This window comes from Loxodonta africana, chromosome 3 (assembly GCF_030014295.1).
Source record: "Loxodonta africana isolate mLoxAfr1 chromosome 3, mLoxAfr1.hap2, whole genome shotgun sequence".
Lineage (NCBI taxonomy): Eukaryota > Metazoa > Chordata > Mammalia > Proboscidea > Elephantidae > Loxodonta > Loxodonta africana.
Window position 1 is genome coordinate 101910344 of NC_087344.1, and position 15566 is coordinate 101925909.

General features: G+C 37.4%; 1 protein-coding gene across 2 annotated transcripts in view; it reads left to right on the forward strand.

Annotated features, from left to right (window-relative positions):
* The window catches only part of PATJ (PATJ crumbs cell polarity complex component), a 415355-nt gene that overhangs the window by 30709 nt on the left and 369080 nt on the right, over positions 1-15566 (forward strand). For both annotated transcript variants that reach the window (XM_010591221.3, XM_010591223.3), the window contains exon 8: positions 11786-12004. In XM_010591221.3, coding sequence (XP_010589523.1) covers positions 11786-12004 — 219 coding nt within the window. The remainder of the gene's footprint in view (positions 1-11785; positions 12005-15566) is intronic.

A 15566-nucleotide genomic window follows, 5' to 3' on the forward strand; every position in this document is an offset into this window, starting at 1 on the left:
ATTACAATATGTCTTTGTGACTTTCTTTTGGAATCTACCTTGTGTGGGGTTCGATGAGCACCTTGGATAGATATCTTCTCATGATATCAGGGAATTTTCTGCCAATAAATCTTCAACAGTTCTCTCTGTATTTTTTGTTATGCCCCTCCCCATTCAGGTACTCTAATCACTGATAGGTTATTCCTCTTGATAGAGTCCCACATAATTCCTAGGGTTTCTTCATTTTTTAAAATTCTTTGATCTGATTTTTGCTCAAATATGTTGATTACAAGTGCTTTATGTTTAGTCTCACAAATTGTGACTTCCATTGCTTCAGTTCTGCTCCTATGACTTTCTATTGAGTTGTCTAGTTCTGAAATTTTATTGTTAGTCTTCTAAATTTCTGTTTGTTGTCTCTCTGTGGATTCTTGCAGCATATTAAATTTGTCATTATGCTCTTCTCTAATCTTCTTAAGTTCCTCTATTGCTTTGTCTTTGTGCTCCTTGGCTTGTTCTGTGTTTTGCCTGATCTCCTTCTTGATCTCTTGAAGAGTTCTGTGTATTTACCTTTTGTAGTCTACCTCTGGTAACTTCAGGAAGTTATCTTCATCTGGAAGATTTCTTGTTTCTTTGTTTTTGGCACTTGCTGAAGCCATCCGTGGTCTGCCTCTTTATGTGATTTGATATTAACTCTTACCTCCGAGATATCAATAAGTTATTATATTTATTCACTTTATGTTTGCTTACTTTGTCCTAGCTTCTCGTTTTATTTTGTTTTTCAAAAGTGACCATTGTGTATATTTAATATGTGATAATGTTGGCACTTTAAGTTAGTGAGGAATAGGGACAGTTTAAAAGTGACAGATCATTACCAATAAGTTGTCATCAGGTAATTGGAGCAAAAAAAATGATGTTTCATCCTTACTTTATGTTATATTTTAACATAAATTCCAAATCAAGAACAAGTTAAGTGTAAGAAATTAAGCCATAAAAGAATGATATAAGTGAATATTTCTCTAAGCCTGGGGAGAGGAAAATCTTAATAAGCTCCAAAAATAGAAACCACAAAGGAACATAGTGATAGCTGTGACTACATTAAAAAGTTAAAAAATTTAAATATCAAAAACCACATTAATGAATAAACAAGTGAAATTTGGAATTTGATTATGACAATATATTTAGGTATTTAATATTCTTGATATATTTTAATTGTATTGTTATATTTGAAGACTAGTTACAAGTTAGTAATAAAAAGATGATGACCTGCACAGAAAAATGGGCAAATAACAAGAATCAACAATTCACAAAATGAAAGTACAAATTCTCAACCAGTTTTTGAAAAGATTTAAAATTCAGTAGTAATTGGGGGAATGAAAATGAAAAATTAAGAAAATACAAAATATTTTAAGACCATTAATTATGGAAAATAATCACACATTAGATTGCTAGAAGTTAGAAACCAAACTGACATGAAATTGGGAGAGTACAAGGATTCTCATGTGCTAGTGGCAGATAGAACTTTTTTGGAGACTAATTAGGTACTCCAAGCCTTAACTTATGTGTATACTTTTTTTTTTTTTTTGAGCTTTAGTTGAAGGTTTACAGAACAAACTAGTTGCTCATCAAACAGTACACACATTGTTGTATGACATTGGTTAACAAAACCCTGACACGTCAACATTCTCCGTTCTCAACCCTGGGTTCCCTATTAGCAGCTTTCCTGTTTTCTTCTACCTTCCAGTCCCTGCCCCAGGGCTGGTGCACCCCTTTAGTCTTGTTTTGTTCTGTGGGCCTGTTCAATCTTTGGCTGAAGGGTGAACCTCAGGAATGGCCTCATTACTGAGCTGAAAGGGTGTCTGGGCTCCATGCTCTCAGGGTTTTTCCAGTCTGTTTCAGGCCAGCAAGTCTGTTGTTTCTTTTTGAGTTAGAATTTTGTTCTACATTTTTCTCCAGCTCTGTCTGGGACCACGTTTTGTTTTGTTTTGATATGCCCAAATGGGCTTCTCGAGTGAGGTCGTTTGATTATTGACACCTTTAAAACTAATGTCCTGTCACCAGGTGGTTTGAGTTGTTACTAGGTATGTGACCCCAGAAGTCCATTCACTTTTCTTGTTCAGATTCAACTCAGGTATCTAGGTAGTCGGTCACCAAGTGTATGGTGTAAGCTCTCACCTACAGTCCTAGAGAAGCAGGAGTGATTCGTGTATGCACAGGTATCTGTCTGTAGTAGGGGGTTATGTGCTGAGCAAGGCAGGAGGCTGACAACCGCCCCTGAGTATCTGTGACGAAAGCGTGTCCCTTTTTACTAGAGCATGTAGGTGGGTGAGTTTCACAGCCTGTCTATGGTCACCCAATGCTGTTGGCTGTAAGGTCTGGGAGGCACCACTTATTCTTGGACCCTGTCATGGGTGGCTAGGTGGCATGAGTGGAACCACCAGTCCTCAGACCGGTGGTTTGGATAGGTTAGGACCCTGCTTAATAGGCAGAGTGGTGTCAAATGTTACAAACCTGCCTCTCCACCATATAGCTGAAACAGTTGAAGTTAGACTTCAGTATATATCCTGTTGTACTGTGCTAATGGGGGCCTATAATGTTGTAATAGGCCCACATGGGTCTATGTAGGGGTGAAGGGCGTTCAAAGCCTGTGGACCCCTTATGTGTATACCTAGGCAATGGAGCTGTTTCTGCCCCGAGTTCCTGGCTTAGGGGAGCTGGCTGATTATTTTATTTTTCCCCTGTTTGTTAATTTGTTCCCTCTCTAAGGCTGGGTGAATGGCTCAGGGTGTGTGACAGGTCCTACTTCTTGCCCAGGCAACACGGCAGTCTCTGAAGCCAACTCAGACCCAGTACAGAGCAGGAAGGGGCAGGAAGTGGGAGAGAGTTTTTTCCCAAAGGGGTGATTTTTGATCCGCACGATAGGTTAGACTCACATATTTACATTTTGCCTCTTGGGTGCTGCTTTTCGCTAGTTCTGGAGGCCTGAGTAGACTCTCCGCCGCTTGGTCTTTCCTGATGTGGAAAACACGTCCTGAACGGCACTGCTTGCCTCACCGCTGGCATCAGTTGATCTTGGCCTGCAGGGTGCTGATTCCCGCCGAGTCAGGTCTGGCAACTCCTCCCTGCTTCTGAACCACCTCGCCCTTCCTCTGCCACTCAGTCTGATTCTTCAACTTTGCCTTTGATGTTCAGGGCTCCTAGATTGTCATATATAATTGATTCACTTGTTTTCTCAGGTCTTTGTTGTAAGAGGGACCACAGGAAGCATCTGACTATTCCTTCATCTTGGGCCTGCCTCTCAGTAACCTAGTATTTTTATTTTTGAAAGGAAAACTGACAAAGTATTATTATTCAGACTTGGGTATTTGTTAGACATTTTCTTGAAAATGAAACGAGTCTGTGACTTCAAGGAAAATAACTGATAGTATTTGTTGGCAATGATAAAATTTGAGCTTTCAAGAAAAAATTAGAATTTCAGAAAACTTATATTTTACCATGAGTGTAACAGCTTCCTAATATTTAAAGACTTTTCTGATTGGATCATTGGTGATAATAGCAAGAATTTTTGATATATGGGATATTTGTATGATCTCCATAACTCTGTGAACAAAATATTTTCTGAAGACCAATGCATAATGTGAGAAAATAATATATGACTAATAGATTCATTCAAAATTCAAGATAGACCAATGGATTTTAAGAAACTGTGTCTGAAAAGTTTGTTTATGTAGTATTAGATTCCACATAGCTACTGTCTTTAAGAAATCACAATTTAGCAAGTTTTGGTGTAATATGAAAAAGAATATCCACAGTTATCTGAAAGGCCTATTAAAATATCTTTCTTTTTTTCCAGCTATATATCTGATTGAAGCCAGATTTTCTTTATATATTTAACCACAACAACATATCGTAACATATTGAATGCTGAAGCAGATAGGAGAATCTGGCTGTCTTCTTTTAAGGCAGACATTAAAGATATTTGTAAAAACAAAAATAATACCATTCTTCTCACTAATTTTTTAAAAATATCACACATTTTAAATTAAAAGTGTGATTTATGTTAACCTGAAATGAGTTTGTTATTGTTAAATGAATTAATACACAAATATTTTAAAAAAGTTCTTAGTTCTCACTTCTAATTAGTAGATATTGATGGGTAAAACCCACATAAACAAAAGCTCTTTGATGTTCTCAGTAATTTTTTTGCAACTGTATTGTGTATAATTGACATTCAATCATTTATACATGTTTAATGTATGTAATTTGATAAATGTTGACATATGCCTACAATGTGAATCATCTGTCACCACAGTCAAGATGATGAACCTATCCGTCACCTCCAAAAGATTCCTTGTGCCCCTTTGTAATGCCAACCCACCATCCGCAATAACATAAATGTGTAAAGGGGTCTGAGACCAAAAAGTTTGAGAACTACCGATTGAGAGACCTGAAGCAGATATATCAACATGGGTGTTTTATGGGTCTTCAAAACAATTGTATGCCACAAAACAAATAACATTCTTTAAAGGTTTTTTTTTTTTTTTTTTTTTTAAATAATTTAACTAGGAAAGGATTGAGAGATTTTGAAGATTTTGGTATCAGTTCCCTATTCCCCTCACCCTCTTAACAACTTCAGTAGGCTTGTTTGCTGAAGCAGCATTTTTCAAAATGCAAAATGGAATGGTTATTGTTAAAGACAAGGGGTCAAATAAATTTAGAAAACACTGGGTTAAACAAAATCAAATAGGTTTCTTTACTGTAAGAGTTTTCTAAGCTTTTAATATACTAATGTGCATTATGAATTTTCACAAGGAGAATTTGGTGTGCAGAATTTCCCAGATGAATTCCTTTGAGGCACTGTTGGGAAAAGCCCAGGTCTGACTATCTCCCTTTACTGGAAGAGATCCTGCCTATTTCAGATCATCAAGGAAGGCATGGGGCAGGGCAGGGGTTGCCCATCAAAGCTTCATAATGGATAATGGAGAAATAAACAATTATGCCAGACATTGTTCTTTAATATATATTATCTCATGTTATTCTCAAAACAGTCTTATAAGTTCTATTCCCAGTTTATAGGTATGGAAGTCTTTAAGAAATTGTCCAACATCACACAGGTAGGCAGTGACAAACTCAGGATTGCACCCACATCTGTTTGGCTCTGAAGCCAATGCTTAACGCTTAAATCTGTTTATCCAATGTTGATCCTAATGTTTTCCTTTTGCAGACATTCACCTGTCCAGGTGCAGTCAAACTCTTACCATCAGGGAATAGCAAGCTATTGAAACAACATGGCTATTTACTCTTTCTTGTCTGGAGTATGGGGAGGCTCATAGCAGAAAAATTCCCATCATACTTCTTCCTACATCCCATTTATGGCCTTCCTCATTCCTGTCCCATTTGCTTCTTGGTTCTATTTAATGTTGTGCTGTAACTCGCAAAGGGACTTTAGCTGCAATATCCTATTACCCCAGTCTGTGACACAAGATGTGTCATATACTCTTCCTGTTACCTACATTTGGAGAAACTTTCTCAACTCACTTAAATCCTAAAAAGGCCTCTTTTGAAGGAATATATTATCATCGAGTGTGAACCTTAGAGCCAGCCAGATGAAGGCTTGAATCCTGGATCTACTATAACCCTGAGCAAATTACTTAACTTCTTGACTTAATTCCATATTTCTAAAATGGGGATTGTTGAGGGTCACCAAGTCCACTCCCAGGTTTTATTAGGACTCAACAGGACTCAGCATATAGTTGTACTCAAGGCTAAGATTTATTCCTACAAAAGGATATAAAGCACAGTCAGCAAAGGGAAAAGGTTCGTGAGTTGACGTCTGGAGGAAACCAGGCTTAAGCTTCTAAGAGTCCTCTCCCTGTGGAGTTACATAAGACGCTCTTAATTCCTCCAGCAATGAATGTGACAACACGTATGAAATGTCTATCATGGAAGCACATTAAGAACTCAGTGCTGAGGTTTTTATTGGGGATTGGTCACATAAGCACACCCTGTCCAGCTTGTACCAAAATTCCAGACTGCCAGAAGGAAAGCAGGTAGTTGGCATAAACCACATTGTTTGCACAATTTAGGCACAGTGAGCCATTCTTAGCAGGGAACGGTGGGGATCCTCCCAAAATCTGAGTTCCCAGAAGTCAGCTAAGGGCCAACCTTGTAAACAAGTGCTTAATGAAGGTTAGTGGTCTAAGACCTGGTATGTTAACTCTTTACTGCATTGGGGTTAGCCTCTAGATGTCTTATAAAAAGGTTGTGTGAGAAATGTTAACCAATGTAAAGTGCTTAGTTCCTGTCTTAGTTGTCTAGTGCTGCTATAACAGAAATAGCACAAGTTGGTGGCTTTAACAAGCAAATTAATTTTGTCACAGATTAAGAGGCTAGAAGTCTGAATTCAGGGCGCTGACTCCAGGGGAAGGCTTTCTGTCTCTGTGAGCTCTGGGGGAAAGTCCTTTTCTCTTCAGCTTCTATTTCCTAGTTTCTTGGAGATCTCCGTGCGGTTTGGTATCTCTCTTCTCTCATCTCTGCTTGCCTAATCTGCTCCTTTTATATTTCGTAAGAGATTAGCTCAAGACACATCCTACACTAATCCTGCCTTATTAACATAATAAAGACAACCTGTTCCCAAATGGGCTTATAACCATGGGCATAGAGGTTAGGATTTACAACATATTTTGGGGGGACACAATTAAATCCACAAGAGTTCCCCATCTGTTTACTTCCCAATCCTTTTAGCTGGGATGAAATGGAAGGACCTGGCTTGTCCCCTAGTAACCTTTAATATCAAGAAGAAATGGAACCAAGCAAAGATTGAAGGGTGGGTGTAGACTGTGAGAGGCTTTCAGTCTTGATTAAGCAAGGTCCAGCATAAGACTACTGGGCAGTTGGTTATTCCCAAGCAATTTTTCTTTGAGTCATCTTGTAAGCAGATGTTTTCCTTACCCTTAGTAATCAGCTAGTGAAGACTGTATGGGAATTTGATTTGAGTAGGATGGCATAGCTGTAAGGAGCCCTGATGGTGCAGTGATTAAGTGCTCGGCTCCAAACTGAAAGGTCTACGGTTTGAACCCACCAGCCACTGTATGGGAGAAAGACCTGGTGATCAGCTTCGTAAAGATTACAGCCTTGGAAACCCTATTGGGCATGTCTACTCTGTCCTATTAGGGTTATAATGGGTTGGAATCAACTGATGGCACACAACAATAACAACAACAACAAGAAGAAGCATAAGTGTACTTGAATTTAGTGCCTGCCTTTAATTCCTAGAGAGAGTGGTTTGTTATTATTTTTATTAAGTCACTGCTTTCCATTAGTGATATGTTGCCTTTTAATTAAAGATCAGTGATGGAACAGGCCTGAAATATGTTTATAACTTAGTTAATAATTTCATTTTCTGAGTTGTAGAAGTATTTGGTGACATTTTTTAGTTTTTGAAGAAATAAATTTAATTTCATTACTTCTTTTGTAGCTCAGGCCTGAATTCCTATAAGTTTTTAAATTTATTTTGAATTGAAGTTGTCACCCATGATAGCCTATCAGAGAATTAAGAATGCAAAGTAATAGTTTTTCTTTTCATTTAACAGCATAAATGATACTGTTTGTATTTTTAGGATAATAGTGTAATACCTTGTTGCATCAGCTGTTTTAAGTTTTCTACCTTCCACGGGACCATATGCTTGATTTTTTTTTTTCCTTTTGAAAGAATCTGTTGGCTAATTTTTGTATTTAAATGTTTGATTAGCATGCTATGTCTTTGAACCTTGGCATAGCTACTTATTAGCTTTCATTGGTTTATGATTCCCGTTAAAGAACACGTACCCGGAAAAAACCAAACCCGTTGCCGTAGAGTCAATTCCGACTCATAGCAACCCAATAGAGTAGAACTGCCCCATAGGGTTTCCAAAGAGCAGCAGATAGATTCAAACTGCTGACCTTTGTTTAGCGGCTGAGTTCTTAACCACTGTGCCACTAGGGCTCCAAAGAACAAGTAGGTAGGCCTTTATGCCTTTTAGTTTCCTTGCACAGTAGACAGGTTATAAAAAGAGAATGTCAATCAGAAAGTAGCAGTAAAATGTGGTGTCTGGGGCTGCTGGACTTAGACTAGGTAGCTGTCATTTTGGTGTCTTTCCTATCAAACTGACTAATGACTGTTTTTGCACTTATAAATTCCTTAGAACACCTGTTTTTCTGTAAGGAAGAAAATGTTTGACTTTCAGTGACAGATGCAAATTATCTACATCATTTTAAATTAAGAGTTGAGGTAAAAAAGGAAAAAAAATAAGACCTAGGAAGTAACTAAATATATGGTTTATGCTGAAATACCCTGCTTTGGCTAAGCCAAGTGTGAAAATAATTATTAGACGTATTCTTTATTCTTTGGTGAGACCATAATTCTGTTCAAAATTGGTTTGATTTCACAAAGGGAACCTTGCCCTTATTTTTCATCAGGAACACTAGCTTTGTTTTAAAAAAATCCACTGCTGTTGAGTCTATTCCGACTCATAGCAACCCTAAAGGACAGAGTAGAACTACCCTATAGGGCTTCCAAGGCTGCAATCTTTATGGAAACAGACTGTCAACATCTTTCTTCTGTTGAGTGGCTGGTGGTTTCAAACTTCTGACCTTTTGGTTGGCAGCCAAGTGCTTAACTATTGCATCACCAGGGCTACTTTTAACTTTGTCTTAGGTAATTGATTATTTTGTTTCAAGTCTATAGCATGGATGTAAACAGAATATCTACTTATCAATGCTTAAAGTAGAAATTCAGTAATTCTTTTTTCCGTAGTGGTAATATCTTCTTTGGATATGTTTTGTTTTCCTAAGTCTTTCCAAATGTTTTTTGAATTGAATGGAATTTCTATTACCTTCTTCCTCCCCACTTCCAGTCACCTATAGCACCTTCTGCAAAGTTCAGGCAAAGCATGTAGGTTTTTTTTTTTTTGACCTAACTACTTCATTCATTCAGGTTCTTGCAAAGAAGAATGGGGAATAGACATTTTAGTTAACACTTTTTTTTGTCTCCTGAGTTTTACCTGCAATTTTCAAGAAATAAGAATAGATTGTGGTACCTGGAACTAGTAATATGAAGCTTAGAACCATTCTTACCCAATGGGTCATTCATTGCTCTTATTCTCAGGCTAATTGTCCTCCTCCTCTTCCAATTACAATATATGTTTTTCATCTTTATTTTATTCAAGGTTTTCAACAGTTATAGGCAATTTCTGATGAATAGGAAAAAAATAAATTTACCATTTACTAGCAGCCTTTTTTGTTCATAGGAGATTAATTTGCTGCAGTAACATAATCTCTATGCTATTCTGGAGATATCAAAGTATTAGGCAAAGGACTAAATGAGAAGAATAGGTCTTTGGTAGAGCCACTTGAGTTGACCTTGGTCAATTCAGTCAACCTTTCTGAATCTCAACTTTTTTGTATTTTATATTTGTCCTTCTCTGAATAACATGATACATGAAAGTGAGTTTTAACCTGGAAGTTTTTTTTTTTTAAACTGGTTATGTTTATATTATGATATTCTTAATATACAGTAATAAAGATAAGTAAAGAGAATTTAAAAATTTTTGATAAAACAAATTTAGTAAAAATTCAGACGAATCAGCTGTTTTGAAAATTTAACAAAGAAAGAGGTGATGATAAATATTTTGAGTGATATACATTTTGATAAATTATGTTTTCAGACTTTTCTGCATATGAAATATACATATAAAGGAGTATTTGTAAGGTATGTGCACATTTTAAATAACAATAATAATCACCAATGTATATATCACCCAGTTTAGGAAGTAGGACATTACTAATCCAGAATCATGACTTTAAATGTCACCTATATGCTAATGATTCCCAAATTTAAATGTGTATTCAGGACCTCACCCTTGAACTCCAGATTTGTATATCCAGCAGCACACCTGAAACCAATACTTGAATGTCTATAGGCATCTCAGGCTAAATTAACATCTCTAAAACTGAATTCCTGATTTCCACTCCCACTCATCCATTTCTCTACAAAACAGTCTCCTTTATATGGCAGCTCTACCTTCCCAGTTGCTCAGGCTAAAGACTGGGGATTTTGATTCTATTTTTCCCCCTCCCACTCCATATAGAAGCTAGCAGCACATCTTGTTGACAGTTCATTAAAAATAAATCTAGAATATTACTTCCCAACACCCCTAACTGCTAACCTAGTCTGAACTATTGTTATCTTTGGATTATTGCTGTAGCCTTCCAACTGATATCTCTACTTTTATTGTTTTCTCTCATTTTTTTTTTTTTTTTTAGTTCCAACTGATATCTCTACTTTTATTGTTTTCTCTCATATAGTCTATTTTCAGCACAAAAGCTTGAGTGGTCTTGTTAAGAGTAGGTCAGATAACGTCTCTTCTTTGTTCAGAATCCTCCAATAACTTCCATTCCTACTCTCTCAGAGCAAATGCCTTACACTGTCTGGCTCTCTGTTAACTCTCATCTCTTCTTAGACTATTCTCTTCTTTGCCCTTTCTGTTCACGTTGGCATCTTGCTGGTCCTCAAACATATCACTTAACTTGTTGACGTTTGGAGTTTCTGAAGCTGGAGGCTTCTGGTCTGATTTCCTTCCCTTCTTGAGGTCCAGAGCTTTTTGTTTTCTTCCTTGCATGGCCGTTAATACCCTAGTTCTGGGCCATTCAGCATGAGTTGATAATCCTCAAACAAATGCCCATTTAGAATTCTGATTACTCTTCTCATTTTGAATTCTCTTGTCTTTTATTATTATGAAATCATTGTGGTAAAACATATCTAACAAAAATTTTACTATTTTAACCATTTTTAAGTGTGTAATTCAGTGACATTAATTGCATTCACCGTGTTGTACAACCATCACTGCTATTTACAAAAAGTTTTTCGTCACTGCAGATGGGAACTTAGTACCCCTTAAGCAGTTAACTCCCCATTCCCATTTTCTCCCCAGCCCTGGTAACCACTAATAAATTTTGGTCTCTATAATTTGCCTATTCTAAATATGTCATGTAAGTGGAATCATACGCTATTTTTCGTTTTGTGTCTGACATGTTGTATTCACCATTTTCAGGGTTCATCCATGTCAAAGTATCTATCAGAACTTCATTTCTTTGTGGCTGAAATATATTCCATTGTATGTATATGCCACATTTTGTTTGTCCATTCATCTGTTTTGAACACTTGAGTTGTTTACACCTTTTGGCTATTTGAATAATGCTGCAGTGAACATTGATGTACAAGTATGTGTTTGAACCCCTGCTTTCTTTTTGGTCTATACGTAGGAGTAGAATTGCTGGAGCATGTGGTAATTCTGGAAACCCTGGTGGCGTAGTGGTTAGGTGCTATGGCTGCTAGGCCAGCTGCTAACCAAAAGGTTGGTGGTTCGAATCTGCCAGGTGCTCCTTGGAAACTCTTTGGGGCAGTTCTACTGTGTCCTATAGGGTCACTATGAGTCGGAATCGACTGGACGGCAGTGGGTTTGTTTTGTTTTGTTTTGTTTTTTGTGGTAATTCTATGTTTAACCCTTTGAGGAATCACCAAATTGCCTTCTACAATGGCTGCACCATTTTTACATTCCCACCAGAATGGATGAGTGTTCCAGTTTATCCACATCATCCCCAACACTCTGCTGCCAGTGCAGTTCTTCATTGAAAAGATATTTTATTCAGAATTTGCAGGTGGTTTCTATGCCAAATTGCAAGAACTGAAAGTCTAGATGAATTGTTATTAACTTGTGAAGTAAGATCATTAAATTCTTGGAATAATTTTGTTTTGTTTCTCGGATTAAAGGATGGAAGACTCCAGACAGGAGACCACATCTTGAAGATTGGTGGCACAAATGTGCAAGGAATGACCAGTGAGCAAGTTGCTCAAGTGCTGAGGAACTGTGGGAATTCAGTCAGGATGCTTGTTGCTAGAGACCCAATTGGTGAAATTTCAGTAACCCCTCCCACCCCTACAGCCTTACCTGTTGCCCTACCTGCTCAAGCCAACAGGAGCCTTGGTTCTGTGAGTATATAAATCATTCTTTTATCTTAGATTAAATACTGCAAGATTAGGAATTTCCTCAATTTGGAGTACTCCACTGGTACGAGCAGTATCTAAATGCTCACCAGTGAAGCATGGTGTAAGGAAAACCTAGTTTGGAGACACTAGATATATATGATTTCCTGTTTTGGTGTTTCTCAGTGGTAAGTTATTCAACCTCCCTGAGCCTCAGCTACACATCCGTAAATAGGAAAACAATACTATTTGCCCTGTCTAGTTCATAAAATTGGTGAGAAGATGGTGTAGGGGAAGCAAAATACTGGTTGATATATATGAATAATCATAATAGGAACATACTGGCAAAAGGCAATACCAGTAAAAACTAGTTGCTGTTAAGTAGACTCCAACTCCTGGCGATCCCATGTGTGTCACATTAGCACTGTCCTCCATAGGGTTTTTAATGGCTGATTTTTTAGAAATAAGTCACCAGGCTTTTCTTCAGAGACACCACTGGCTGGACTTGAACTGCCAACCTTTCGATTAACAGCTGAGTGCATTAACCATTTGCACCACCTGGGGACTCTATAAAAGGCAATATAGGCATACCTCGGAGATATCGTGGGTTTGGTTACGGACTACCACAGAAAAGCGAGTCACACAAATTTTTTGGTTTTCCAGTACATGTAAAAGTTATATTTACACTATACTATTGTCTGTCAAGTATAAAATAGCATTATGTCTAAAAAAACAATGTACATACCTTAATTAAAAAAATACTTTAATGCCAACGATCATCTGAGCCTTCAGTGAATTGCAGTCTTTTTGCTGGAGGAGGGTTTTGCCTCAGTGTTGATGGCTGCTGACTGATCAGGGTGGTGGTTGCTGAAGGTTGGGGTGCCTGTGGCAATTTCTTAAAATAAGATAAAAATGAAGTTTGCCATGTTGATTGACTCTTCCTTTCATGAAAGATTTCTATGTAGCATGCAATGCTCTTTGATAGCATTTTAGCCACAATAGAAATTTTTTCAAAATTGGAGTCAGTCCTCTCAAACCCTACTGCTGCTTTATCAACTAAGTTTGTGTAGTATTCTAAATCCTTGGTTGTGATTTCAACAATGTTCATGGCATCTTCAGGAGTAGATTCTATCTCACGGAAACACTTTATTTGCTCATCCATAGGAAGCAACTCCTCATCCCTTAAAGTTTTACCGTGAGATTACAGCAATACAGTCACACCTTCAGGCTCCACTTCTAATTCTAGTTCTCTTGTTATTTCCCCTGGAGCAGCACTTTTAATTTCCTTTAAGAACTTTTCCTTTGCGTTCACAACTTGGCTGTTTGGCGCCAGAGGCCTAGTTTTTGGCCTGTCTCAGCTTTCCTCATGCCTTCTTTACTAAGCTTACTAACTTTTGACTTAAAGTGAGAGACGTTTGACTCTTTCACTTGAATACTTACAGGCCATTGCAGGGTTATTAATTGGCCTAATTTCAGTATTGTGGTGTCTCAGGGAATAAGGAGGCGCGAGGAAAGGGAGAGAGATGGGGGAACGGCTGGTTGGTGGAGAAGTCAGAGCACATACAACATTTATGGATTAAGCTTGCTGTTTTATATGGACGTGGTTCATGGTGCCCCAAAACAGTTATGATAGTAACATCAAAGATCACAGATCACAGATCACCGTAACAGATGTAATAATAAATGAAAAGGTTTGAAATACTGTGAGAATTAACCAAAATGTGACACAGAGACACAAAGTGAGTGAGCATATACTATTGAAAAATGGTGCAAATAGGCCAGCTTGACGCAGAGTTGCCACAAACCTTTAATTTGTAAAAAACGTAATATCTGCAAAGCACAATAAAGTCAAGTGTGGTAGAATGAGGTATGCCTGTAGATATTAATAATAATAATTTATTTTAAAATTCCTCATTATTATAATTATAAAATAATAATTATAATTAACCATTCTGAAGCACCTGGAATTGTCCAGGTCATCTGAAATCTTTGTGATCATCCTGAAAGATAGGTCTTACTGTACATTTTATAGATGAGGAAACTGAAGTCCAAATAAATTAACTTGTTAAAGGTCGTATACAGGGTAAGTTGCAAAGCTGGGATTTGAATATGAATCTTTCTGGTTTAGATCGAGCTTTTTCCAGCAATCTCACTGGCTCTGAATGAAAAGATAACAAGTCAAAAGAAAAGAGTTTAACAAATGAGGAGCCAGAAAGAAGAGGAAAGAAAAGAGAATGGTTATGATAGGAAGAGGTAGAATGCCACTGTCCATCATCATCTGAGGGGTCACTTGTGTCTTCTAGAAAGTTGATTGCCTTTTCCTACTTGGAACCACATGAATGGAAATACTCTGTCTGTGATATTAGAAATTTTTATTTTTTTCTTTTCCTAGTTGTGGTTACAATCATTTTCTTTTCCCTTCAATTTTTTAATTTTCTGGAGCCTTCTATTTCATAGTGAGGGATCAGTGTAGCTGTGTGATATGTGGAAACTTCATGCAAGTCTGGGTGGTGAAAATTAAAAGGTGTTCTCACTTCTGTAGATGTCAGAATTTTATAGCCCGGCTCATTTCATTATTGTGGTAATTCACTGAACCTTCCCTTTGTGGAGTGTTAGGTTAAAAACTGACCAGACTTCCTAGGGAATTTGAAATCCTTCTCCATTATACCAGTGGCATAATTTCATAATCTAGCAAGTCTCAGGAGTCTCTAGGTGGTTCAAAGAATTAATGCACTTGGCTGCTAACCAAAAGATTGGAGGTTCCAATCTTCCCAGAGAAGACTTGGAAGAAAGACATGGCAGTCTACTTCCAAAAAAGCAGCCATAGCAATTCTTTTGGAGTACGGTTTTACTCTGACACGCACGAGGTCACCATGAGTTGGAATCAACTTGATGACAAGTGGTTTAGCAAGTCTCAATTATACATTGCCATGTAGCTGCCAATTATATATACGGTGTATTTTTTAAAAAAAATAAGAATCAGAAAGCTAGTAAAATATTTCCTTCTGGGGTATCTAATATTTGATTCTTTCTTTAAAGGTAATGGTTTAATGCCCTCATAATTCTTATGAATATTCTTTTTATAATATTTTATATTACCATTTTCCTATTAGTTTTATTCCTGTACTAAAGCTTTTATATTTTCCCTGTTCTCCTCAAAGAAAATGCCATTTTTTCAATCTTTCACTTAATTTTTATGTAGTTGCTGTATAATTTTCACAGTGCCTAAATTTAGAGTTTATAAAGGAAACATTTTATATTAAAAGTGAAGGCCAAAAGTATACTTCATTTCTTTGTTCTTGTGGGTTTACCACCCTCCCCACATAAAATCCCTTGCCATCGAGTCCATTCTGACTCAAAGCAATCCTATAGTGACCCTATAGGACAGAGTAGAACTGCCCCATAGGGTTTCCAAGGAGCAGCTCGTGGATTCGAACTGCTGGCCTTTTGAGCTAAGCTCTTAAGCACTGCACCACCATGGCTCCACTTCCCCACACACTTTCTAAATTCTTTTCCTGTCATCTTAATGGTTTATTGCGGGAACTGAAGCTAAAATGTGACTTTTCCT